This window comes from Gossypium raimondii, chromosome 6 (assembly GCF_025698545.1).
Source record: "Gossypium raimondii isolate GPD5lz chromosome 6, ASM2569854v1, whole genome shotgun sequence".
NCBI lineage: Eukaryota > Viridiplantae > Streptophyta > Magnoliopsida > Malvales > Malvaceae > Gossypium > Gossypium raimondii.
In genome coordinates, this window is record NC_068570.1 from 17,608,331 (window position 1) to 17,633,751 (window position 25,421).

General features: G+C 32.7%; 2 protein-coding genes across 4 annotated transcripts; one reads left to right on the top strand and one right to left on the bottom strand.

Moving 5' to 3' along the window:
* Positions 1 to 9,880: 9,880 nt before the first annotated feature.
* On the top strand, positions 9,881 to 15,576 carry LOC105773366 (type 2 DNA topoisomerase 6 subunit B-like). Of its 3 annotated transcripts, none has more exons than XM_052632807.1 (12): positions 9,881 to 9,946; positions 10,081 to 10,177; positions 10,535 to 10,618; positions 10,718 to 10,744; positions 11,230 to 11,338; positions 11,414 to 11,489; positions 12,198 to 12,218; positions 12,851 to 13,047; positions 13,926 to 14,064; positions 14,213 to 14,406; positions 14,516 to 14,636; positions 15,122 to 15,576. In XM_052632807.1, exons 1-12 carry the CDS (start codon positions 9,911 to 9,913, stop codon positions 15,434 to 15,436), a joined length of 1,416 nt encoding a protein of 471 aa, XP_052488767.1. In that variant the 5' UTR covers positions 9,881 to 9,910; the 3' UTR covers positions 15,437 to 15,576. The 3 variants fall into 3 exon arrangements, with proteins under 3 accessions (XP_052488767.1, XP_052488766.1, XP_052488768.1); XM_052632806.1 differs by having other exon boundaries at positions 14,213 to 14,405; positions 14,506 to 14,636; XM_052632808.1 differs by having other exon boundaries at positions 14,213 to 14,245; positions 14,508 to 14,636.
* Positions 15,577 to 15,763: 187 nt separating this feature from the next.
* LOC105773368 (translation machinery-associated protein 22) lies at positions 15,764 to 18,380 on the bottom strand. The gene is made up of 7 exons (XM_012595174.2): positions 18,076 to 18,380; positions 17,545 to 17,640; positions 17,367 to 17,431; positions 16,983 to 17,064; positions 16,825 to 16,892; positions 16,650 to 16,733; positions 15,764 to 16,207 (listed from the first exon to the last, which is right to left on the bottom strand). The coding sequence occupies exons 1-7, from the start codon at positions 18,221 to 18,223 to the stop codon at positions 16,151 to 16,153; spliced, it is 600 nt and encodes a 199-aa protein (XP_012450628.1). The 5' UTR covers positions 18,224 to 18,380; the 3' UTR covers positions 15,764 to 16,150.
* Positions 18,381 to 25,421: the final 7,041 nt, after the last annotated feature.

Here is a 25,421-nt window from a genome sequence, read left to right on the forward strand (position 1 = left end):
AATACTGGCAGGAAGCGGTTGGGATTAAAACTTCATTGAATGCTTGTTTTGCTCTTCCTACTTGGTCTTATACAATAAAAAACACAAAAAATTAAAAACAAAAAAAAAAAAAGGCTTGAAACTAAATATAAAAAATTCCAAGGAACTCAAAACTAAACATACAATCCAATAAAAACACTTAGACCACGAAGTTGTTTTTCTGTAAACGCATTTATTTAACGTCTTCGGCTAGACATTATTTTTTATATTTGTCTATATAATTGCATCGAGTTAAAGGATGCGTCTATCTCTCAAGTTAGATGATTTTGATCTCTTTTGAAGTGCTAAATTCTTTTAAATCCTTTAAGAGTGAGATTTTTACGAGGTATTTGTCTATTTTACTTCCTTTCCTACGTAGTATCATGATTCTTAATCTTTGTTTTTTGATACAATGTCTAGAATTATCAATAACCTCTCCCCAACTCTTAAATGAGAGGATAATGCACTTCAACCCACTCGAACCCATATCCTCCTGTACTGATAGCAATACCGATGGCGATGCCAACTAAATTTAGATTCAATCAGCTTTTAATGATCCAATATTTAAATATGAATAAATAGATAATGACATGATTGTCGAAACCATTTTTTATTTTGAAAAAACGGGATCGACTTTTAAAACGAAAAAATGGAGTCGCCACCGATCTTTTATTGAGGTGTGATCGGATCACCTTGAAAACGATTTTAGGTCTACGAATTTTGAGAAAATAGGTTCGGGAGTCGGTTACGCACAAGGAAGGGTTGGCACCCTCGTAACGCCCAAAATTGGTACCTAATTGATTATTAATGTCTTATAGTCGAATGTCGTAAATTTGAAAAGATTAAAAATGATCCCCCTTTATTAATAACATATCTTAAAATAGTACTTGGATAAATTTAAACAAAAGTAAAAAAGCCTTCTCATCCCGAGACGACAAAATGTCGTATCCCGTAAATTAGGATGCAACATTTGAATTCCCAAGCGTAAGCTAAAAAATCTTTATTGTATATTTGAAAACTAAGATATTTAGCCGTTTTAGTTCGACGAGAAAGATCGAAACCTCAGTTAGAGCACGATTTCTCATCGTTCCAAAGACGACATATTGCAAACTTCATTTTCCTTTTTTTACGAAATTGGATCAAAGCGAAGGTTTAATGCAATATTAACAATGATATAAATTTGATTTATTCGAAATGAAAAGAAATGAAATAATCAAATTAACTGTGATGTAATGTTCGGAACTGAAAAGCAAATGTATGAACATGGAATAATATACATGGGCAGAAAACTAAACAATATGCGCGTACAAACCCCAAACACACATAATAATTATCGAATTTGAAATAATATATAAAACAAACTTAATTCCAAAGAAAGGATACATAAATAAAACAACATGAAGTAAGTAATAGGCTAAAAAATCTATTATACAAATCAATTTAAGATAAAATGAATACATGAAATGAATTGAAATAAATCATTTAATAAATTGTTTAAAACAACTAATAAAACACAATATACAAAAATATTTAAGCAAATGAAGTATGAAGAAAAATAGAATATACATTATATAGAAAAATAATAAAAATAATTTAAAAATAAGTAATATGTATAATCCAAAATAAATAGTATTTATATGGATGAAGTTTAAAACAATAAATGAATTAAAACAAATAATATATATGAATGTACAATTTAATACAAATAATATCTACAATTTGAAATGAATTGGATAATTTACAATAAATAATATATAATAAATTTGAAATAATAATAAATATAAAATTTAAAAATTTTGATGATAATTCTAGAATAATCATACGTGATAAATCCAAAATAATAGTATATAATAAATTTAAAATATTAATGATAAATTTGAAATAGATATACATGATAAATTTAAAATAATGTTAACAATGAATTTAAAATAATAATATTGATAAATTACAAATAATAAAACATGATAAATCTAAAATAATAATATACAATACACTTAGATAATATTAATGATTAATTTAATAATAAGTATAAACATTCAAATAATATCATATTTAAAATTTTAAAAAAACATAATAATCAATACTTAAATAAATAAAAAACAAGCAAATTAAATCAAACTAGTGAGGATTAAATTGAATTTAAAACAGAATTAAAAAGGAAAAAAATGAGAATAAAACAAAACTAAGGGCCAAAATATTAAAAACAGACCCTGATCAAAAATGGCTTGCCAAGCCGTTGAGACAGACCTGCTACAGAAAAATCAACAAATGGGTCCAGAAAAATAATCAGTTCATGACATGCAGCCAAGAAGAACAAAAAACTGCAGCTCCTGTTCAGGCAATTCCAAAAGTTTACATGTATGAAGCAACTTCTTCCTATGATCAAGAATTTCCGCCCCTTGAAGAATTTCCAAAAATGAATACCTTCATGTACCAAAAATCTCTTCAAAAATTCAAGGAGATGCAGAAGGCAAGCAAGTCAAAATAGCAACAGCAGAAGCCACCTTAAACTGGCAAACGGAGAATGCTGTGTCTCAGAATTCTGCAATCAAGAAGATTGGCCAAAAGGTCAAGAAGATTGATACAAAAGTTTCGAAGATAGAGAAAACCACAGATGAAAATTCTGAAATGATCAAGCATCTTATTAAGCTTTTTCAAAAAAAGGCTTAAAGAAGTTGCTACTAAACCAGCAGCCCCAGGACAAGATTTTTTCTCTCATCTTGCTCAGAGAGAAAAAGAAATCCAGAATCTTAAAGATCAGATCAAGTATCTGAAAGAAAATAAAAAGCTGCCACCACCACAACCTGCAAAAAATGGGATAGAACTTTTCCCATCCATAAGACAGTCTGACAAACCGAGACCATTTGCGACACAACCACTCATCTTTCCTCCACCAGAAGAAAAGAAAAAGCCAACCATCCATGATTTGTATCTGCAAATCAAAACACAAAAGGAGGAAAAAAAAAAGAAGAGCCAAAGAAGAAAAAAGACGAAAAGAGAAGGCACTTGGAAAAAGACCAATGGAGAAACAACAAGATGAAGAGGAAAGCCAATTCTCCTCACCATCGGAATCTCTACCAAAACAGATATCGAAATCTCTAATGATGAGAAATGAAGAAAATCCTTCTAATCCTTTAACAAGGTTTTTGAAGGATTACAGTCATGAGATTCTTCCAAAAATATTTGTTCTTCATGAATCAGAGACGACTCCAGTACCAAACTTTCCACCACAATCATCAGAACAATCATCAGAAACTCCCTCAGAAGATTTAGAGACATCTGATGAAATATCTGATGAATCAAATGACCCTACAGAAGAAATTGTTGGCAAAGAAGAAAGTCTTCCAGACATAATGGCCACTCCTGGTGTTAAAGTTGAAGAAATGTCAGAAGAAGAGATGACTAAAGCAGGAGAACCATCAACCACAAGATCAACACCCCATGTTTCTACGGGGAAAATAGTTTTCACCTTAGATGATATTCCGATAACCAGATGGCCAGAAAGATTACAAGAATTCCACTCATGGCTTGACACAAGAAAGCTGACAGAAGAAAGCCATTATAATGTCCTGGTTGAATTCGTGTCAAGATTCACAGGAATGTTGAAAGATTAGTGGAATTCAGTTGACCAAGAGAACCAATTGCAGTTTTTGGTGTTAACAGATTTTGCTCAAGCAATAAGGATTCTCCATAATTATTTCATTGGAAATCCTGATGATCAATTAACACTCAAGAGAAGAGAATTATTCAAGCGAAAATGTTGTTTTTACAAAAAGAAAGATTTATCAAAGCATTTTTATGCAATGGTGAAACTCTTTTACGCCCTTGGATCAAAACGAAGTTTGAAGCAAGCTGTTGTCTCGTCACTTCCAGATCCCCTCCAAGTGGCGATAAATCAAAATCTTTACAGGCAAAATAAAAATATTCTCAACTTGACCATGGGAGAAATTCAACAAGAGACGTTCATTGCTCTTGAAGATATATGCAACAGAAGAAAAGTCTTTAAAGATTATCTCCATGGTGATAGAAGGATAGACAAAGCCTGTACTGATTCACATCTCAAAATCAAATGTAGCAAAGACAAATCATGCTACTGCCCAACAAAGAAGAAAAGGCATTTTCGAAAAGAAAAAAGATTTTCCCGAGTGATTCCCAAAAAGAAATATCGATGGAGGTACCTCAAGAAGAAAAAATTCTCCAAGAAGAATAAATCCACAAGATGCTATATCTGTAACCAAAAAGGTCACTTTGCAAAAGAATGTCCAAAGAACAAGAAATGTGCAAAAATGATCAAACAGATACAGCAAAAGATGGGAAACAAGATATCAGAAGAAGATGATATTGAGTCATTATTCTCTATTGACGATGAACCCAATGATCAGTCAATATGTGCAATCTAAAGTTTTGATTACAGTGACTCAGAATCAACTTCAAGTGAATCATTGATGATCCAGACTCTAATGAATTATAAATCTTCAACTCAAGATGCTTCTTCACCAACCTGTTCTGCTACAGAAGTTCTAGCTCCTCACATTCCAGTTTCCATTTACCTGGAAAAATACAGTAGGCCCATCACTGTGATTGCTTTTATTGATACTAGAGCTGCAGAATCCATCATGAATCCAGACATTTTACCAGAAGAATGGTAGGAGCCTCATACCAAGTATTTCAGCTCAGCATCGGGGAAAGTTTTTACCACAGACTTAAAGAGTAAGCCCATTAAGATCCAATTTTTTTCCTACTTGCTCCATCACTACTACCGTATTGGGCTCAAAACTCCTAGGAAAAGATCTTATTGTTGGTTTCAACTTATATATCAAAGCCAAACAATTAAGAATCTTACCAGAAGGAATAAGGTTCAAACAGATGTTCAACCTTACGTACCTATCCCCAGATTATTCCTTATAGATGCTGACAAGATTCAACAAATTATTGAAGAGCTGAAACAGAAAGCATGTGTAGAATCTCATTCAGAATTTCTGCAAAAATGCAATCATCCTTTATGGAAAAATCCAAGCTTTTTTATCAAGCTTCCATTCAAGAAAAATGAAGATATCAATCCAACCAAAGCTAGTCATCTGGGAATGAATCCAGTCCATCTCAAACTAGCTGAAGAAGAATGTCAACAATTACAAGAACAAGGATTGATTGAACCTTCAGACTCATAATGGGCATGTGAAGTATTTTATGTGAATAAAAGATCAGAGCAAGCTTGAGGAAAATTAAGATTGGTAATCAATTACCAACCTCTTAATTATTTTCTACAAGATGATAAATTCCCTTTGCCTAACAAGAACTGCATGTTCTCAAGTCTTGGAAATGCTCGCATCTTCTCCAAATTTGACTTGAAAGCAGGATTTTGGCAACTGGGTATAAGCTCTGAAGACAGGCCCAAAACAGTATTTTGTATCCCAAACAAGCACTTTCAATGGACAGTTATGCCTTTTGGGCTAAAAACACCTCCATCACTGTTTCAAAAGGCGATGATACGAATTTTCCAGCCTATCATGGATCAAGCCCTGATTTATATTGATGATATTCTACTCTACAGCCCAGATCAAGAAGATCATGCAATTCTCCTTGATAAATTCAAGCAAATTATTCTTGACAGAGGAATAATGCTTTCTGAAAGGAAAATACAGATCAGTAAAGAAGAAATAGAGTTTCTCGGAATGATCATCACAAAGGGATCATATCAGCCAAATCTAAATATTGCTGAAGAACTCAAAAAATTTCCAGACAGTAATCTTTCCCAGAAGCAAATCCAACAGTTTCTAGGAATTGTTAATTATCTTAGAGATTTTATCCCTAAGATTGCAAAATTAACAAATCCCTTGAGAAATATGCTGAAAAAGAATCCACCACCCTGGAAATCCAAACAAACCAGCGCAGTTAGACAGCTGAAGCAGAAAACATCTCATTTACCACCATTGCAGATCCCATCCACAGAAAAAATAATTTTGCAGACAGATGCAAGTGACAAATACTGAGGAGCAGTTTTATTTGAAGAAGACAATAGAAAAAGAAGGCTCTGTGGATACAAAAGTGGCAGATTCTCTGATGTAGGAATCCATTATCATTCCACTTTCAAAGAAATCCTTGCAGTAAAATATGGAATTACTAAGTTTCAATTTCATCTGACAGGATATCACTTCCTCATTGAAATGGATATGTCATCCTTTCCAAAGATGCTGCAATTCAAAAGAAGGAAGTACCACATCCTCAACTCCTTAGATGGGCAGAATGGTTTTCTAGGTTTTCCTTTGATGTTGTTCATATTAAAGGAAAAGCAATGTCCTTGCAGATATTTTAACTAGATTACCAGAATCAAAACCACTTGATACCCTTGTTCCTAAACCAGTTGAAGTTTTCATGTTCCAACCTACCTCCTCCAATGGAAAAGGAAAAAAGAAACAATCCCAACAACCACCTTCACCATTTTCTCTCCCATGCAACCCAAATTCCCATCCTGATCACCCTCCAGAGGTTTTAAGCTTAATCCTAGAAAAAAGATTTCACAAAGAAGCCATGAACATGATGCTCTCTTATCAAACAGATGTTTTTAAGAATTTTGGAGGATTATTCCTTAAACCTTTAGGACTTCACCCTGATTACCCATTCATCAACCCAATCAAGTTCCAGTTTGGTGAATTCCCTGAAGAATTAAAATGGATGTTCTGGTACCTAACTCATCTTTTTCACATAGGAATTGAGTTCTTTATGCCTGATCTCTAGCATTTCTTGACAATGGCAATCCACAATGAAGAAGCTCCTGAAATGAAAAATCTAGCCACATTTTTAAAATGGTTTTATCCTTTAGAACACTGGGTTGATATGCTCATGTTTGAGTTCCTCAAAAACACACGTGTTCAATGGATAATAATCATTTTCTATAAACCTCAATATTTTATGTAGCATGGACCAGCTACACAGTTAGCCGCTCTTCCCAGTTCTTGGATCCATAAGACATATTTTAAAGAGGTTTATGAAAATCCTTTTGATCTTAAGAATTTGCAGAAATATTTGTGTCAGATCAACAAAATCATTCCTTCAGAAATCTGGCCCTCAGGAAACTCACAGGCACCATGGAATGTTCAAAAGAATCCACCTACGCCTTATCAGAAACAGTTGAAAGAAGCCTTGGATGAATATTGGACCAACATACCAGATCCAAAAGAATGGTCTCAAGAGTATCCTATGCATTGTAGTCAAGCAGTACAAGACACACCAGCTTGGAAGGATATACATAAGAAGGATCTAGTGTTCCATTATTTACCAGACACAATAATGATGTGATACCACCTGATGATCTTAAAAAAAGAATTGAACAGCTGGAGCTCAAATGTTACATGGCACGTGAAGAAAAGAAACAAAAAGCAGAGGAATTAAATATTACCTCTGACATTGACACTGACTATGACACAGATGAAGCTGAGTCACTAGGATAAAGCAAGAAAAGCAGATTCCTTCTTATCTGCTTATCCCTATATAAATTATTGTCTTTTAACTTTTGTAAAAATCTGCTGAGTCATGTCCTTTATCTTAATAAGTGATTGTAAAAGCAGATTCCTTCTTATCTGCTTATCTTAGCTCTCATTCTCTATATAAAGACGGGGGAAGCTCAGTTATAAATCAGAACCAGTTGGAAAAATAAAAATAGTAGTGTGTTTGTATAAACCATGTCTTTCTAAACCCCTTCATCTCTTCCAGCCTGAATAGAGAGTATCCATAAAAGAAAATCTGTCGTGAGTTTAAGAGTATGCTCTGTGTTTGTCATTTCTATGGATCCTGCACATCAGAAATTAAACTTTAGAAAAGATATCATTAAGTTCAGATGAGTTTGAAGAAGTAGTCTGGATTAATTGAGATTAACAGCTAAAAGGCAGTGCCTTGTTGATGGCCAAAAGAGAGAGAAAGGCCTGTGTTTTGGCATAGCATACCTACTGTTATGATCCATTAATCTGTGATATCCCGGCTTCTTACTCCTCTATCCGTCTTAGTTTTTAATTTTAAATTGAATTTAAAACAGAATTAAAAAGGAAAAAAAATGAGAATAAAACAAAACTAAGGGCCAAAATATGGAAAAAAATAGATAGTATAACAAATAAATTGCAATTGATATTATATGGAAAAAAATTTAAAGCAAATAACCAAACAATTTAAAATGGATGATTTATAACACGAGTTTTTAAAAATAAACAACATGTGTGACATAATATTAAAAGCAAATAAAGTATATAATTAATGGAAAAAAATTAAAAGAATGATAAGAATAGTTAAATGAATGAATAATATGTAAATAAGAAAGTTGATGGATAAATAAACGAATAAAAGCAACAAAATAATTAATGATTAAACAATTAAATGGGTAAATAAAAAATGTTAAAAAAAACGCTTAAGTCAGCCTTACTCCCACAATATGAAGATTCAACGAAATTCCTCCACCAAAATCCAACTCAAATGAAAGCAATTTAAAAAGAAACGAAGATGAACGAAAAACAAAATAAGAACAAGCCACAGAAAATAAGAACGCAAGAGAAGGAGAAATTTGAGTGAATGCTCTTAAGAATTATTATTGCTCCAAACTCCAGTGTTTTTCAATGAAGGGAGAGGCCTCTATTTATAGTTGACACTCCCCAAATCCAACGGTATAGATTAATTACATCAACGACTAAGATTAAAGGGTATCTACAAATTAAATCTCTAATATTACAAAATCTTATCTTCTAAGATTGCATATCCTTGAAGATTATGTTTCCATATGTGTCAAGCTTATAGATGAACCTTCAACCTTTTCAAGTAATTGGTCATTCCGATCGGGCCAAATGATACAATTTTGGACAGGACTTGGACTTTGTTTTATTATTCTAGGTTTATTATTTTTTTGTGAGCCCGGACTAAATTGGCCTATTACAATGATATTTATAAAAGCTCTTAGATCACATATAACATTCTTAATTTTGGCTTTACCTATTGTGCAAGAGATGATGAACATACATGTGCTTTCGCATTTAGGAACGTTTGAAATATTCTCTCTCACCCTTATCTTTTCATTACCTCTCAACTTTTTCTTATTTTGTGCATAATTCCTTAAAAAAATTAGCATATCCAAATATTTATTTAATTGCATTTTATCTTGACTTTTGAAAACTTTCAAGGATTTCTTCCTTATTATTCTCCTTCTTCAAAATAAAAATACACTAAAATTTGGATGATTATTTAATGAGTTAGTGTTAGTTTTTTTTTAATTCCACAAAAAGAAATATCTTAATTGATATTTAAAAATAATAAATAACAATTTTATAAAATTAAATTAATGACTGGGCAAGACCGTACCTAAGCCTTGACAGCCCAAATCTCCCACCCAGGCCCAAATATTTGAAAACACGTTTTCTAAATTATTTTCCCCGAAATTTAAAGGTTTAAAAATTTGTCATAAGGGTGCCTATACTCTTCACAAATTTGAAATTTAGTCTCTATGTTTTATTGTCATGAATTTAGCTCCTCTGCTTTTTAGATTTCAAAATTAAGGTCCGATTATTAACATTGCTAAAATCTTTTTGTTAATTTTGTTAGTGTGACATTTTGAAATATAAAAAAAAAATACTCACTTTATAACTATGTAGCTAAAAAAATGACATTGTAATGAATTTTGGTTTAACAAAATATATTTAACTATATTAACAGTTGGACTTGAATATTGAAAACTGAAAAGTAGAGAGCTAAATTCCTAGAAATTAAAGTACAGGGACTACATTCCAAATTTATAGAGTACAGGGACTTATGACATATTTTAACCAAATTTAAAATTCAATTTCTGGAGGGCAGTAGCAGTGACCTATAAGAGTAGAAGTGAGCGCGAGTGTGGTTTTTGTTTGTCTCTCTCACTGAAATGGATATTTCGTCAGTTCAGAAGCTCTGCATTCATGTAAGTTGCAATTTCAATCTTCAAATTAGGCTTCTGAACTCAGCTTATTGATATTTGTTGTTAATAATAATATGTTAATCCACTCTAATCTCCTTTTTTTTTTTTTAATTTCCTTTCGTTTTTCGTATTGTCAGTTAATTTCTTCTGCTGTTCAAAGATGTCGTTTATCCGAAGATCTTTGCCGATTATCAGTCGTTCTCAAGAGCTCTCCTCCAATCATTCGAGTTTCAAGTGAATACTTTTCATTCTTCCTTTAATTTTTGCCTAACTATAATTAGAATTATTTACTTTGATTTTTTTGTGACGCGATCTTTCGGAAAAATAGGAAGTTATTTCTAAATTGGAAAATATGCATTGAAATCATGTCATTTTGAAGTTGAAACGGTATGGTTTTGAAGTTGAAACGGAATGGTTTTGGCTGGTTTTCTTTCAAATGAGTTCATCAAAAGCATTAATAAGCTTTTAAAAATGATTAGGTCATGCAAGGTAAATCTGTAGACTGTAAATACATTGTTGTGGCAGAATTTCAGATAAAATGATAGATACTGTTTCTAGAAAAATCTATTTATTTTGCATCTTAATGAGCAGTATCAGATACGGGCACCGGTAGTTGCTTGGAGGAGTTTCAAGACCTTAAGTGCAACAGAGAAGGTATTGGAACGGAAAAGTGGGGTAAGTGGCTGATGATGATGGTGAGGTCATTTGATTCTAGATACAAAGATCTCAATAAATATTTATGTTTCATGATTATTTGACTTCCTTCTGCCGCAGATGGGTTGCTTTCCATCAAAACTACCAGTAAGTTTAGTGTCTCAGTATTCTTTTCTTGCTAGTCAAATATCCATGGTTGAATAGCTTAGATTTTGACTACAGTTAGGGGAACAGGGAATTAGAACCAGGGATCTCCTTTTTGGAGGATTAACGTGGTTACCACTAGGCTATGCGTATTGCCTGTCAGTTGTTAGCTGCTTAAGGTGTAGGCGATAATACAGGGTTGTCAATGACTCAATTCTGCTTTAAGTTTACTACGCTTTTTAATATGTATTTATGATCTGAAATTTAAATACTTCATTTGGATGAACAACTTATTATAGTGCCTGAAATGCTGTCAAGAGGCATGCTTCTCTTCTTTTCTTTTTAATATTAAAATTTTGTCCATTTATTCCGTCAGTCAGAGCATATTAAACAATATATACATACATGCATATATGTGTGTGTGTGTGTCCCTTCGGTTAAATTCTTCATTATGTATTTAATAAAGTCAATTTTGTGTCTGGCTGCAGGCATTAGTGATAATAAGATATATCATTATCACTTAAATCTTAGAGGAAGTGTTTCTGCCAGAAGACTGACTAGGCTACCTTCAATTCCTAAGAATGATGCAAAGTTCAGGTATGCGCCATACTTAAAACATTTCTCTGATCTTAGGTTATACAAAACATTATGATCTTATTTATTTGTTTTCAGTGGCACCGAAGTATGTCTGTCCATTTCTGAGACTATTGATGCCTTGCTGAAAGATATCAAACACTACTTTCAGAAGGTTTGTTTTTGAGTATTTGACTGACAGTTTTTGAATGACAATATAGTATATACAAATAGAGTTTTTGAGTATTTGGCTGTGGGTTTTGGTGCAACTTTAGCATACACCGAATCCTTCAACAAATATAGCTGATCCTATTAGGAATTTAGAAATCCAAGATTCTTTGTTTATTTCTAGCCAATAAGCTTAATTACTTGAATCAACTTGATAGATAATCTATTAGAAAGAAAGAACCATAACTTCACAGATAATTCAAATAAAAAAACTAAGGTGATGTCAGAAATATCACCTTTGCCACTGTATTACCATTTTGCTAGGGAATCATTTCAAGACACCTCTTCATAAAACACTGGAGGAATCTCACATAAGCTGATGGACGCAAGAAATGTTTGTCAGCATTCTTATGCAGTATGCAACCAGCTAGTTGAAAAGGACATAACTGACAATTAATCAAGGTTTTTTTTTTTTTTTTTTGAATTTTAAAACTGACTGTATTTGGGAAAGGTTCTATAGAAGACTGTCATTCATATCTTCTAAGTCGACCTAGGAAGTTTTCCTCTAAAGAGTCTTCTCATAAAATCATGGATCATGAAGTATGTTGTGCATTTTTTTACTTGTATAGATTTCATTGTCTGTGGTCTTCTCTCTGCTTTCTTTCCCCTAAATTACTCTCCATTTACTAAGTCCACATATCTCTTGGTTTTGCAGATGCTGATTCTAAAGATCCCCGTAAGTTCAACTGCTACTTTGATGCCTTTCATCTGTACACAGAATGATATGGTCCAAAATTTGTATTTTAATGAAACTTTTTTGAAAGTATCTGAAGAAACTAACCTTTTCAGAATGCTTACCCTTCATTTTAAGTGTTTGGTAGATAAGGAAAATTGTTTGGAAGGAAGGGGAAATTTTCTGAGATCCTAAAGGACCAGCAACCTAAATTAATCTACCAATTTTCTGATGTTAGGAATGAATTTTCTCTAGTTCAATTAACATCTCCTTGTTAATCATATATTTACCAAGTTTTCGTTTGATAAACTGAAGAAAAATACTGAATGTGTATTATTAAAATTTTATGTATGTCACTGAAAATTAAATGCTGAATATATTTATATTATTCGGCAAGTGTAAATACTGAAATTTGAAAAGTATTTATTTCATGATTTTAACTTCTTTCATGCAACATTTTATATTAGTCTGGATGGTTCTAGATAAAACTTAAAAGGGTACTTTAAATATATTATTTTTGGTAAAACAATTCCACTTTAAGTGATAAATAGCTCTCTATTTACTTATCTCATTCAGCATTTTTATGGAAATTCTCTATTAAGTAAATTTTAATAGAGTTGGAATTTTTTCCCCAGAGTGTAGCAGCTGAACTGGTGATTGAACGAGGGGATGCTTCTGGGTTGCGATGTGAAAATGTCTTTTTACCTAATGAATGCAGCCCTTTGAACTTTTCAAGCTCCAATGTTGAAAGACTAAAGTCTGGCCTTGAAGAATATGTTTTGAAGCACAGAAATAGCTTAAACAATAAATGTGATTCTTGCTTCTGCAGTAGGTAAAAATATAAGCTGAATACCCTGTATTCTGTTTTCAAGCTACTGCACATCTTTTGATTTTAGGACTGGCAAAAACTTTTTGAAGTGCTGTGATTGAACTATTGATTTAGATATACTTAACGCAAAAGAGATTTGGGTTCATAAAATTAGGAGCCTTGACTCAACCAAACAACTTGAGATTTGCATATTTTACCTTTCACCAAAATTTGAAGGTTATTTATATAAGAAGGATTTGAAGGTTATTTTTACAACCAGTAATTGTATTCATACATTCCGTGCCAAACTTGGATACTTATTAGTTCTTACTAGTTCCGGTGCTCATAAGTCTTCCCCTCTCAATAACTTACTCATGATAGTTGTATCTATTATAACCTATAAACATTAATTAGATCAGGTGTGATGCATCGGAGTACTTTCCTCTCTTTTGTTGCAATATCTAATGGAGCATTATTCTTTCCAAATGCTTCAAGAAGGGAAGATGAGCAACTTCATTTGACATCATTAAAAAATTTCATACTTTCACCTAAACTATTCTGCCAGGTCTTTTAATCTCTTTAGATATCCTGCCATGGATTACGTGCATGCATCTTGATCTATTCTACTTCAGCTTTAGAAGAATGTTGTTTAGTTCTTCTTACTCGATCCATCAAAAATGAAGGGAATAAGTCTGAATTCTATTTGATGTTGTTGCTCTTACTTGCATAATTCTATTTATTAATTTTAATGTGTTAATTGTCTAACCTTATATTCCAATGTAGATTTCCTTTATGAAATTTATATGATTTACTGCTCAGTCATGTTGCTATAGACATCCGAGGAGTAAGTAAACTACGGCTACATGTTTTCAATCCCTTTAACAAGCATAACTTCCTTCTAGGGAGAAACTTAAGATCAGTAGTGGAGTAGCATGCAGCATGGAAAGCCATAGGAGTCCCGGACTAATTGTGGAAGCAGTAATTGCAATAAGTGAACTTTCGGAATCTCTTTGCTTCAGGTCATCCGGCAACAAAACAGAGGTTCTTATCTACAGTGCGCCTAAATAATTCAAAGAAAGAACCTTTTTTTTTCTCTCTTCATTTGCATCAACTTGTTGGTACAATGTAATCAATTTTGTCTCTGAATTTGTTTGATAAAGTTGACTTGGCTGATAACATCGTTTTCCAGGTTTTGCATTTTAAAGATTTCTCACCAAGTTCAGTATCCATTGCATCCCTCAATGCTTTGACTAGCATTGACTGGAGAAGGTATGGGTTAACGTTGGTGAGTGCTGTGGATCAAGTTGACCATGCACTGATAGAGTGGGAAAGTTTACCCCCTTATCTTCATATAGATATGGTGATACACTGCTATCATAAACAATATCCAACACCATGTTCTACTATTCAAGTTCTTGACCTTTGCCCCATATTTCTTGTCTCTCAAATGTTGTATGTTAAATATATTCCTTGACTTTATCAAGGTCATAACATATCCAGGAAAATATAAATATCAACCTGACCGGCATCTTATTAAAAAGGGTGTGAAACTTGCCTTGGATGATTTGAAGGAGAAACACACCGGACTTCTTCTTAGTGCACATGCCGTGAAGGTAAGCATCTACTTTCGAAGTTTCAAATGCGTATTATCATGGAACAGAGGTAGCTTAATGCTTGGATTAACTTGGCTTAACTTCTTATCTAATCTGTAAACCTTATATATAACCAATGTTCCATGATCATTTAATTCTTATAGAGGATTTACCTTTGTGCTTGGGCATCAGTAGGCCTTCAAATCTTTCTCTCCTCTCAAGTTTGCTTTCCGTTTCTAAGTTGGCATTGATTCTCTCTTTTAACGTACAATTTCTGAAATGTTCATTTAGATAGGAAACGTAATGCGAAATGGGCTGTGTTGAATATATGTTTATTAGTTAGCTATGTCGTCGTCATCATCATCTTCATCAATAATATCATCACGTCTTTTTTCCCTGTTTCTTCTTGACTTTCATGGTTTTATGGCCCGGTTCTTATGACTAAATTTTGTGAAAAGTAGATCAAGTAATTGTTCACGTATATAACTTGTAGTCATAAACTTCAGATTTGCAGTTATGCCCCAGACCTTGCAAGCTCAATTGCTGGCATCATCTTGTCATCTAATGATCTGAAGTTCCGAAGCAAATGCTCCTCACTTCTTGAACTATCGCAGTCTCAAGAGATCGGAAAGCAAACCGTTGAAGATCGTATCAAGGAAAAGATAATCTCAGTCATAGAGACAAACGATAGGAAGCCAGAGAAAATCAAAGAGGCTGCACCTTTTCTTTTTGAAGATGACCGTCCCCAGGACCTCGACCCAGCCGACTTATATTTGGAGGAACATGCAGGAGGTGACAACGTTTTTAGTTTCCCAGATTGATTGATATGTTATACTTTATCCTCATGCAATTAACCAATTCCATCCAGGTTCGGGATGATAAAAAGGACCTGCATGCTTTGCATAAGGCAAAGTATCAGTCCTTACATTGTGAGTAATAGTTAATACATCTCTCTTCACTATCTGTTTTGAGTAGCATTGCTAATTATCTCAGTATGATGAGGGAACTTTACAAGCATTCAAAAGATTGGAAAAACGAATTCATATTCACCATAAAAACCTTTTCAGTGAGTTTTCTTTTTTAGAGACGACATTATTGGAAAGAACAGCCACGAACACCAAACATAGACCATGAAACGAGCATAAAAATACCAAAAAAGATATTCATCTTAAAGACCTCATATTTTTGTCTTATACACCAAAAGCACTTGGTTATAATGTTCTTCAAGTGCTATGATATTCTCCCATCTATCTACTCTTTCTTTCTGTAATACCATCGTCATTCACATGAAAATGAACTTCAAGTGTTTCCCCATCAAAGAAAAACACTCCGTACATGTAAAAAGATTATACTGCAACCCAAAAATATTAAAACTGTAACATGATCCAAGAACCAGTGAGCTATGTATGAAGTAGGTTTAGGGAAAATTATCCAACTACGGATGAATAGATGCTATGTCCAATTAAAGTGGAACTGACTCATCGATGTGCTTTAAAATCCCACCCAGTCCCCTGCTCTGGCTCCAAGTTCTAGCATCAAGCAGCAGGAACCTTTTTTCCATCCTCAATGAAGAAAATGGCAGTTTCAGGTACCTGAAAGGAAACAACAAAGAATGGTAATGCTGTCTTTTCCGAACATGATGATTTTAATATCAACATGAAAACATATTAGTAACGCATCATAAGAAGACTCCAAAGGATGGTAATGCCATCTTTTCCAGCAAGGAGGCATGCATTAAATTTATCAGGGTGTACGAATAGTCAAATATAAAACATACAACCAAACAAATATAATCAAATTTCATCAAGTTTTAGCATTAGCAATGAACAATAAAACCTCACTTTCAAGGTAATAAAGAAACATAACTCAGAATTGGAGAGTTTCATGTTGAAATGTATTTCCATGTGTAAGACCGGAGTAATGTCTTTTCTAATAGTAAAGGCAAAGAAAATAAAAAAAACATTGTTCCATATTTCTCATATGAAGCATTTTCATATTGAATGAAATGTAAAGTGAGATTATTGAAAACATTACAGCAGGCCAGGTCTCTGTAATATATTCCACAATATCATACGATATGTCTCCTTGAACATCAATTTGCTCCTTGTCAGTTGGTCCCTAAAGGAAAACAATCATTGAAAAGCTTGTAAGAAACAAAGGAACCTATAATGGAATGAAAAAACTACAAGTAAAGATGACTTTGACGCACCTTAACAACTGATGCACCGGTGGCAAATTTCTTCCCAAGCTTTTTCGAAGCATCACTAAGCTTAATTCCTGAAAAACAACTCCTCCTAAAGAATTAACTTGTTTTGAAAAAAACTAATAAATAGATGAAAAAGATAAAAATGTGAGAATGCAACTCACCAAATAGATCCAATCCTTTCACAATGGTGATACATTTGCGCCTATTACGTACAACCTTTTCAATGACAACTTCTTGTTTCTCCTTTTATTTAAAAAAAAATGGGGAAAATTAGGAAGACTAGATATGTTATTCTCACATATAATAACAAACCTTGTATGTAAGAGATCCACAAGCAATAACCAAAAAATTAAAGAAAAGAAAAGGAACCAGAAGAGTTGGTTCCTTGAAATATTGTAGCATTCATCCTTGCAGGTTACCTAAGCTAATTAATGGAAAGGTATTTAAATTTTAAACATTGGGAATCAAAAGCTTCAAAACACCCTATAAATATTATGAGCATATAATGCCAGAGGAGAAAAAAATAGAAAAAGAAGGAACCTTACTTTCTTCTTTATTTTTCCACCAGGAAGACGTTTTACATCTTCTTGTTTAGATGACACCGTGCTCCCTGAAAATTGAAAACAAACATTGGATCAGTGAGAATGAAAAAAAAGATGAATACAACTTTTTTAAAGGAATTATTTGTGATAAAATATATTTCCATATAAAGATCATTTAAACCTGGTGGAGCTGAAGATGCTGCCCCTTCAGCAGCAGAGGAAATACCAACTGATTGCAGCTGTTCAGAAACCTTCTCACCCTCCTTTTCATTAGCCTCTGAACATCAAAGAGAAATCTTTAATTAACTTACTCTATGAAACTCACATTAAAAAAAAAAATTGCCTTTCTTCTCTTATCCTTCCAATTACAGTTTAGGAAAAGTGAAAAAAAAGAAAGAAAGGAAACAAGTAGAAGGGTGTTAAAATCATAGTAAAACAATTGACGTTAAGCATACATGTTTTTGTGTGTATATATAATAGCAAAATGCAAAGAATTTTTAATCATTTATCAATTCATATCAGAAAAATATCTCCAAGAAAAACAAAATCTAAACCCCGAAAAAGCCCACAAAAAACAAAATTTCGTCTTCTTTAATATCTTTGTCATCGGCAAACAGACAGAAAGGCATGGGATTAAAATTAAAAAAAAAAAAAAGAAGCTCAAGTATGCAAACTAATTAATATAGAGAAAAACAGAGGGGGGAAAAAAAACCTTTGAGGAGATGTGGGTAAAGGTCAGGGGCGTTGCTGATCAACCAAGGTTTACACTTTTCGAAATCAGGGCCGAATTCACAGTACTCCGCTGGAAGAGAACATATGGGACAATATAAAACTTTCACTGGTTGTGGTTTCTCTGCCATAATTTCTTTAATTCTTTTTTTTGTTACTTCTTCCCTTTGCTTTGGATATAATGGATGAAAATAATCAAAACCCAGATTTCATTTCATAAAGCAAAAATTCGTTTCCTTTTTCCCGGTTACAGTGCGACGCAATCATGCAATGATGTAAAGAGAACCCGATTCTCTGTTTCTTTCTTGTTAGGGAAATAGGCCTATCTAAGTGGGCTAACTCGGGCTTGGCAGGGAGTGAATCTGGTCCGAGATGTGCCTTTATTATTAGACTTGGTTTGGGCCCTCTTTGCTAATCCGAGTTTATATTAGATAAATTATATTTTTAGTCACTTAATTATGCATAAATTTTTGTTTTGGTTAGATCACTAAAGTATTCAATATTGTGTTTTTTTGGTCACTTAAACGTTAGGTTTGATAAGAAATATAATAATAATATTTATACATAATTTTAATTTGATCCTAATTTTAAATAATTGGAGCTCAATGTTTTACTATTTAGTCTTAATTTTGGTGGAAAATCCGTCCACAATTCGGAAAAGGTGTTGGCAATATCATTTGGCAACAAAAAAAGAAGCCGACGCATATCGTATGTCGAATCATTAATGCTACAAACAGTTCGTTTCTAGAGGCCTAAACCGAAATTGTAAAACGAGACCTCTTAAATTAATTAAGTAATTATTAAAAAAAGTATAAATATTTTATTTAAATTTGATTATTTAGTCTTTAGAGATGCGAAATTATCAACATTTCTTCTTCAATTGATAAAATAGCAAATTTTTCTGGGAAATGAATCAAGTCTTTTTATATTTTGATAATTTCTTTCAGCACTTTCAATTCTAAAATTTCCATCATCTACCATATATTTTAAATTGTTGGAGAATAAAAGTAGATCGATTCTAAAAGATTGTTGATGAGATTTTGTCGTTTCATTCTCATCAATTTCCAAGAATAATCTATTTTTCATGAAATTTAGGTTCTATTTCCATCTTAATAACTATTTCTTTGGCACACTTCGTATCATTTCTTGTATTTTTCAAAAAAAAACTAAAGATTGTAAACTACTGCTACCCAAATTCACAGCCAATAAGATTCCATGCCAAATAGTCATGCCCAACAAAAATTCAAAATTTTCAACCTCATATATTGCTAAACATTATGGTTCACTTTGGACTTTAGGATCATCATTAACTTCAACTAATTTAACTTATTTGTGAAACTTGAAATTTTATAGCTTTAACACGTTTGTGACAAGGTATATGATCTTGTACAATTTGCTATCATTCGTTGAAGAAGAAAATAATGAATATATTTGTTGTAGTACTCTGAATTAGGTAAAATATAAACTAGTAATATAACTTTCAAAGTTAGAATCTTATAACCTAGTCAGAAGTTAATTACCAACCAGCACCAGAGAAATTTAAAGAGATATTTTCAGTCTTGATTCTTGAAAAATATATTTTTCAATTTTGGGGTCTAAGAAGTACTAAAATCTTTTACAAACCTAAAAATTTTTATGAGAGTGAGAGAATTCAAATATTGGGTGCAAGAGTAAAATATGTTGTCTCATTGGTTTCAACAACTGCACTCTTTCTCCATTGGCTTAATACTTCTTTTGCCCCCTCTACTATACTTAAATTATCACTTTGGTATTTGTACTATTTTTTTATTAGCTTGGCTCTTATGCTTTCATTCTATATACCCCGTTACCCACCTATATATATTTTGTTAAAAAAAAGTAAAATCAACCAATGACATGCTAGCGTGTGTCAATTAAAGTAAAAAGTAGAAAATTTTAAAAAATCTTTTAAAAACCAAAAATTCATAACAATTTGAGGAAAAAACCCCAAAATCTTAAAACTTAGAAATTATTAAAAATTAAAAATCATAATATATTTTTGAAAATTATAAAATATTTTTAAAATTACAAGTATGAGAAACTTAAAAAATAATTTTTTAAAAATCGTTTGTTTGAAATTTTATGTTTTTTAGAAAATCTTAAATTTTTTATGATTTTAAAAATAATTTTATGATTTTAAAAATTTTATGGGTTTTAATTTCATTAAAATACAAAAAATCCTAAAACATAAAATTTTAATATATTCTAAAAATCTTGAATTCTAAACAAACAATATTTTAAAATTTTATGAAAATTTTAAAATTTTAAGTTTCGCATGCTTATAATTTTAAAATAGCTTTTATAATTTTCAAAAATAGTTTATGATTATTTTAATTTTTAATAATTTTCTATGTTTTAAGATTTTTTAGGATTTTAATGATTTTTAATAATTTTATGATATTTTGTAAAGATTTAAGATTTTTTTACTTCAATTGACTCATGACAACATTTCATTGGTTGATTTAATATTTTTAAAATATATATAAATGGATAACGAGGTATATAAAATGAAACTACAGGGACAAACTTGATAAAAAAATACAAATACCAAAGTGATAATTTAGCTGTAGTATAAAGGCCAAAAGAGGTATTAAGCCTTCTTCTTTCTTCAATCCAAAGAGTGGTTTCTTTGGCGAAGCGCCTTTTATATCAAAAGGAAAATTGCATTCTTGCATTGTTAGGCAATCATTCCGAAACAATTCTATGAATGGATAAACCCCGAAATTCCACACAATAAATTTAAAGAAATACATTCGTTTTCGAAAAATAACAACAAATTCGATGTTGCAACAACTCGTTTTTAGTAAAATCGAAACAGTGGTTTCGGGACCACAAATTCGAGTTCGAAAAGAAAATTATTTTAATATTATTTTATGGTCTGAATTATGATAGGAAAATCTTATGAAAATTTCGTTAAGAAAATTTTTATCGATTTTATGTTTAATTAGATGAAAAGGACCAAATTGTATGAAATGCAAATGTTAAGTTCTAGTAGCTATAAGTATCAAATAGCTATGGAATTCAAAGTTTGAGGTCCTTATATGGAAAATAGACCATTAAGGGAAGTTAGTAGATAAGGATGATGATTCATCCATGGAAATTTAATTAAAGAAAAGGATGAAATTGGAAATAAAAGATATTAAAAGATGATAAATGATTAAATAAAGAAAATATCATCTTTTCATGATCTTTCCCAATTTATTTTCATGGAAACCCTAGCTAAAAGAAAAGAGCTCAAGCAAGCTTTCTTGGTTTAATTAGGTAAGTATTGAAGTCACGTTTTAGTAATTTTTATATTTTCGAGATTGTAATAGTTTAATTAAGCTATCTCGGGATTAAATTGTAAAGTTATCAAAGTATTAAAGTTTTTCCATGGATGAATATAGTTGAATTATTAAGATTTATGGTAGAAAACGAAAGGTTATTGATAGATAAACAACTTTTGTTAAAGGAATTTTGATGAAAACATGATTTAGGGACTAAATTGAAAAGTTATAAAATTCATGAAAAAATTTTAATCTTTATGAAATACATGGGCTATTATTGTTATAAGTAAAAATTGGCTAGGCTTGGAATAAGGATTCATGAATTTCATTTTCCGAGCCTAGGGACAAAATCGTCATTAATTAAAAGTATAGGGGCAAAATGGTAATTTTTCCTAAGAAATGAATTGTATTAAATTGAGTTAAATTTACTCATATAGATCTGAAAAGACAAAATACAGAATTGGATCGAGGAAAGGAAAAAGTATCGGATTAGTAGATTACGATTCACGAACATTTGTCAAGGTAAGTTTGTGTAACTTAATTGTGTATATTTATATGTTTATATTGAGTGTTGAATATGTAAATTGTGTGAATGTCATATATGTGTATGTAATTGATCTCATAACTGAAAGTCCCTGATAAATAAATAAGTCTCGTTTGGATAATGAGATTCGATGGATACAGGGTTCTGTTTACCGAAATGGTAGTGTTCCTGCATATGTTGCGGATGTGCCATAGCTTGAAAGAGCATTCCATTACAAGCGCTCTCAAGCTTCCGTTATAGTGTTCTTGCGAGCTTCCTATTAAATGCTCTTCGGAGTATCCTGATCGGTTGTGACCCTACATGTGTTATGGGCACACCGCAGCTCTTATGAGAGTCCCGTTATATGGCTCTTCGTGAGCTTCCCGATTAAAGGCTCTTTGTGAGCTTCCCGCTATTTCTCACTTGAACTTCCTGTTATATGGCTATCCAGTGCTTCCTAATTAATTGCTCTTCGGAGCTACCCGTTAATTGCTCTCTAGAGTTACCCGTTATAGTCTATTTGTGAGCTTCTCATATTATTGACCGGATAAGTTTCCCGTTACATGGTTCCCATGAGCTTCCCGTTATAATGCTTGAGAGAGAGCTTTCTGTTTAAGTGCTCATTAAAGCACTCTCGGATATAAATTGACGGATTTATAGTATTGTACACTTCAGGTGTACTACCCAAGTATCCATTGAGATTTCAAATGATTCAACGGGTGAAATTCTGACATGGGAACATGTGAAATCAAAATGAAACTATTCTCTGTATATACATGAAATACTTGGAAACTCGATACCTGATTAGCTCATCCTTGTTCTTGTTATTCACATGAAATACATGACTAACATGTTTGTTGAGGTTATGTGTGTTAGGGTATTTGCCAAATTGTTTTGGATGTAATTTTATATGCTTGCTTTAAGCGTAAATGTATGGTAAGTTAATTTTTGTTATATGAACTTACTAAGCATTATATGCTTACTCTGTTTTATTTTTCTCTATCTTATAGTACTTGGAGGCTTGTTGGGTTGGAAATTTGGTGGAGACCACTCACACTATCCATCGGCCCATTTCGGTACAATTATGAAGCTAATTTTTGTTATAATGGCATGTGTAGGTTAATTTAGCCATTGTTGGCATTTTAAATATTTTGGTTGTAACTAGCCATTGGTATGGCTTATGTTTGACATTTTTTGAGATGTGTATATATATATGGCCTTAATATGTTGATGTGTGAAATTGAAATGGTTTAATGATGGTAAGCATATGGATGAATGGATGGAGATAGCATAATTGATAAAGTATGAATAAATGTGAATTTTGATCAATTAGGTAAGATTGAATATATGAATACATGTGATGAAATATCATGCATAAGACTTGGTTTTGGCTTGGTTTAAATGTCTTGAATTGGTTAGTGAATGTGTTTAAGTGTTTATATAGGTGGAAGGTGAAATTGGGTGAGGAATAAAGCTTGGAAATAACCTTATTTTGTCTACACGGCCAGAGACACAGGCGTTGTCTCAGTCGTGTGTGACACACGGCCTAGCACATGGGCGTGTGTTCTGGCCGTGTGTCCCCTGCATCTTAAAATTTTCAAAATAGAATGCTCAGATTTGATCACACGGCCTGGCACACGGGTGTGTGGCTTGGCCGTGTGACTCTTGCACTTAATTAATAAAAATTAAAATTTTCATGCGGCCTAGCACACAGGCGTGTGACTTGGCCGTGTGACCCAAGTCAGAGAGTTACACGGCCTAAGGCACAGACGTGTCACTTGGCCGTGTGAGCCACATGGCCTGACCACAGGGGCGTGAGTGTCCTACACTTTAGAAAAACTTTAAAATTAAGTGAAAAATTGTTTGAGATTTTGATTTAGTCCCAACTTGTTTCTAATGTATGTTTTGGGTCTTGAGATCTCTTATAAGGATCACATGGGAATTTTTCCAAACAGAATTTCAAAAAGAATATATCAGCCAGAGGTTTCTTGATCAGAAATGAAAAGAATTCATGGAACTTAAACAAGGCCACATAACTGTATCTGAATATGAACGAGAATTTGTTCAGTTAAGTAAATATGCTGAAGAATGTATTCCGACTGAAATTGCCATGTGTAAGCAGTTTGAAGAGGGTTTAAATGAAGACATCAAGTTGTTAGTTGGGATTCTGGAATTAAAAGAATTTGTCATACTGGTTGATTCATAAAGCTAAAGAGCTGAGTAAAGAAAAGAGACAAGCTGAGATGGAAACCAGAACTTCAAGTAAAAGACTTATGAGAAAGTCATACCCATTGGCCTCAAAGAAATCAAGGAAAAAATTTAATTGTTTTACTACCTTTGCGGTGTACTCTGGGAGAGATAGAGGTATTCAACGTTCTAGTTCAAGATCTCGGGCTACATCTGTAGCAAGTGCTGGTAGTGTTGGAAATCTCAAACTTCGGGGCAAACACTATAAAATATTCCATTTTGGTGAGTGTCGCTTGAGAAGCCGAGCATGTTTTAGATGTGGTTCTTTTGACCACTATCTTAGAGACTGCCCGAAAAATCCTGAGAAAGACACTGTACAGACTTCAAGGCCGAGTAACCCCGTCTCTAGAGGTAGACCACCTCATAACCCTGGAAATGTTAGTGGTAGTCAATGTATGACAAAGGATTCATCTGTAAAACCTAAAGCACGAGCACTAGCCAGGACATATGTTATGCATGCACGTGAGGATGCATTTGCACCCGATGTGATTACTCGTATTTTTTCTCTTCTTGATACTGATATAATTGTTTTAATTGATCCCGGCTCAACCCATTCATACATTTGCACGAATTTAGTGATTAGTACAAATTTATCTGACGAGTCCACTGAATTCGTAGTTAAAGTTTCAAACCCCTAGGCCAGTATATGATGGTAGATAAAATTTGCAAGAATTGTCCATTAATGGTACGGGGTTACTATTTTCTGGCTGATTTGATGTTATTACCGTTTGATGAATTTGACGTGATTTTGGGTATGGTCTGGTTAACTCAGTATGATGCTGTGGTAAATTGAAAGGAAAAGCATATTGTATTGAAATGTCAAAATGGTGAAATACTCTATATTGAATCTAAAAAAGTGGATGGGTTGTCTAATGTGATATCAGCCATGTCAGCACAAAAATATGTTAGAAATGGGTATGATGCTTATTTTACTGATATGTTGGACACTAAAGTATTTGAATTGAAAATTAAATCAGTGGCAGTGGTATGTGAATATCCTGATGTGTTTCCGGAAGAATTACTCGGATTACCAACTGATAGAGAAGTGGAATTTTCTATAGATCTTGTTCCTGGAAGAACACCAATATCAATAGCACCTTATAGAATGGCTACAACAGAATTTAAAGAGTTGAAAGCACAGTTGCAAGAACTGATTGACAGAGGTTTTGCTCGACCTAGTTTTTCACATTGGGGTGCGCCTGTTCTGTTTGTTAAGAAGAAAGATGGATCCTTGAGATTGTGTATTGATCACCGGTAGCTCAATAAAGTCACGAT

Bases quoted from the DNA above. Each gene is read 5' to 3' on its own strand.
- LOC105773366 (XM_052632806.1), top strand. From the start codon at position 9,911: ATGGATATTTCGTCAGTTCAGAAGCTCTGCATTCAT. The intron at 14,406-14,505 runs AATATCCAACAC...TTGACTTTATCA, and splicing joins GATACACTGCTATCATAAAC to AGGTCATAACATATCCAGGA. The intron at 14,637-15,121 runs GTAAGCATCTAC...CATAAACTTCAG, and splicing joins TTAGTGCACATGCCGTGAAG to ATTTGCAGTTATGCCCCAGA.
- LOC105773368 (XM_012595174.2), bottom strand. From the start codon at position 18,223: ATGGCAGAGAAACCACAACCAGTGAAAGTTTTATATTGTCCCATATGT. The intron at 17,432-17,544 runs GTTTAAATGATC...TTCAATTTTCAG, and splicing joins AGCATCTTCAGCTCCACCAG to GGAGCACGGTGTCATCTAAA. The intron at 16,893-16,982 runs GTGAGTTGCATT...GTTGTTTTTCAG, and splicing joins GAAAGGATTGGATCTATTTG to GAATTAAGCTTAGTGATGCT.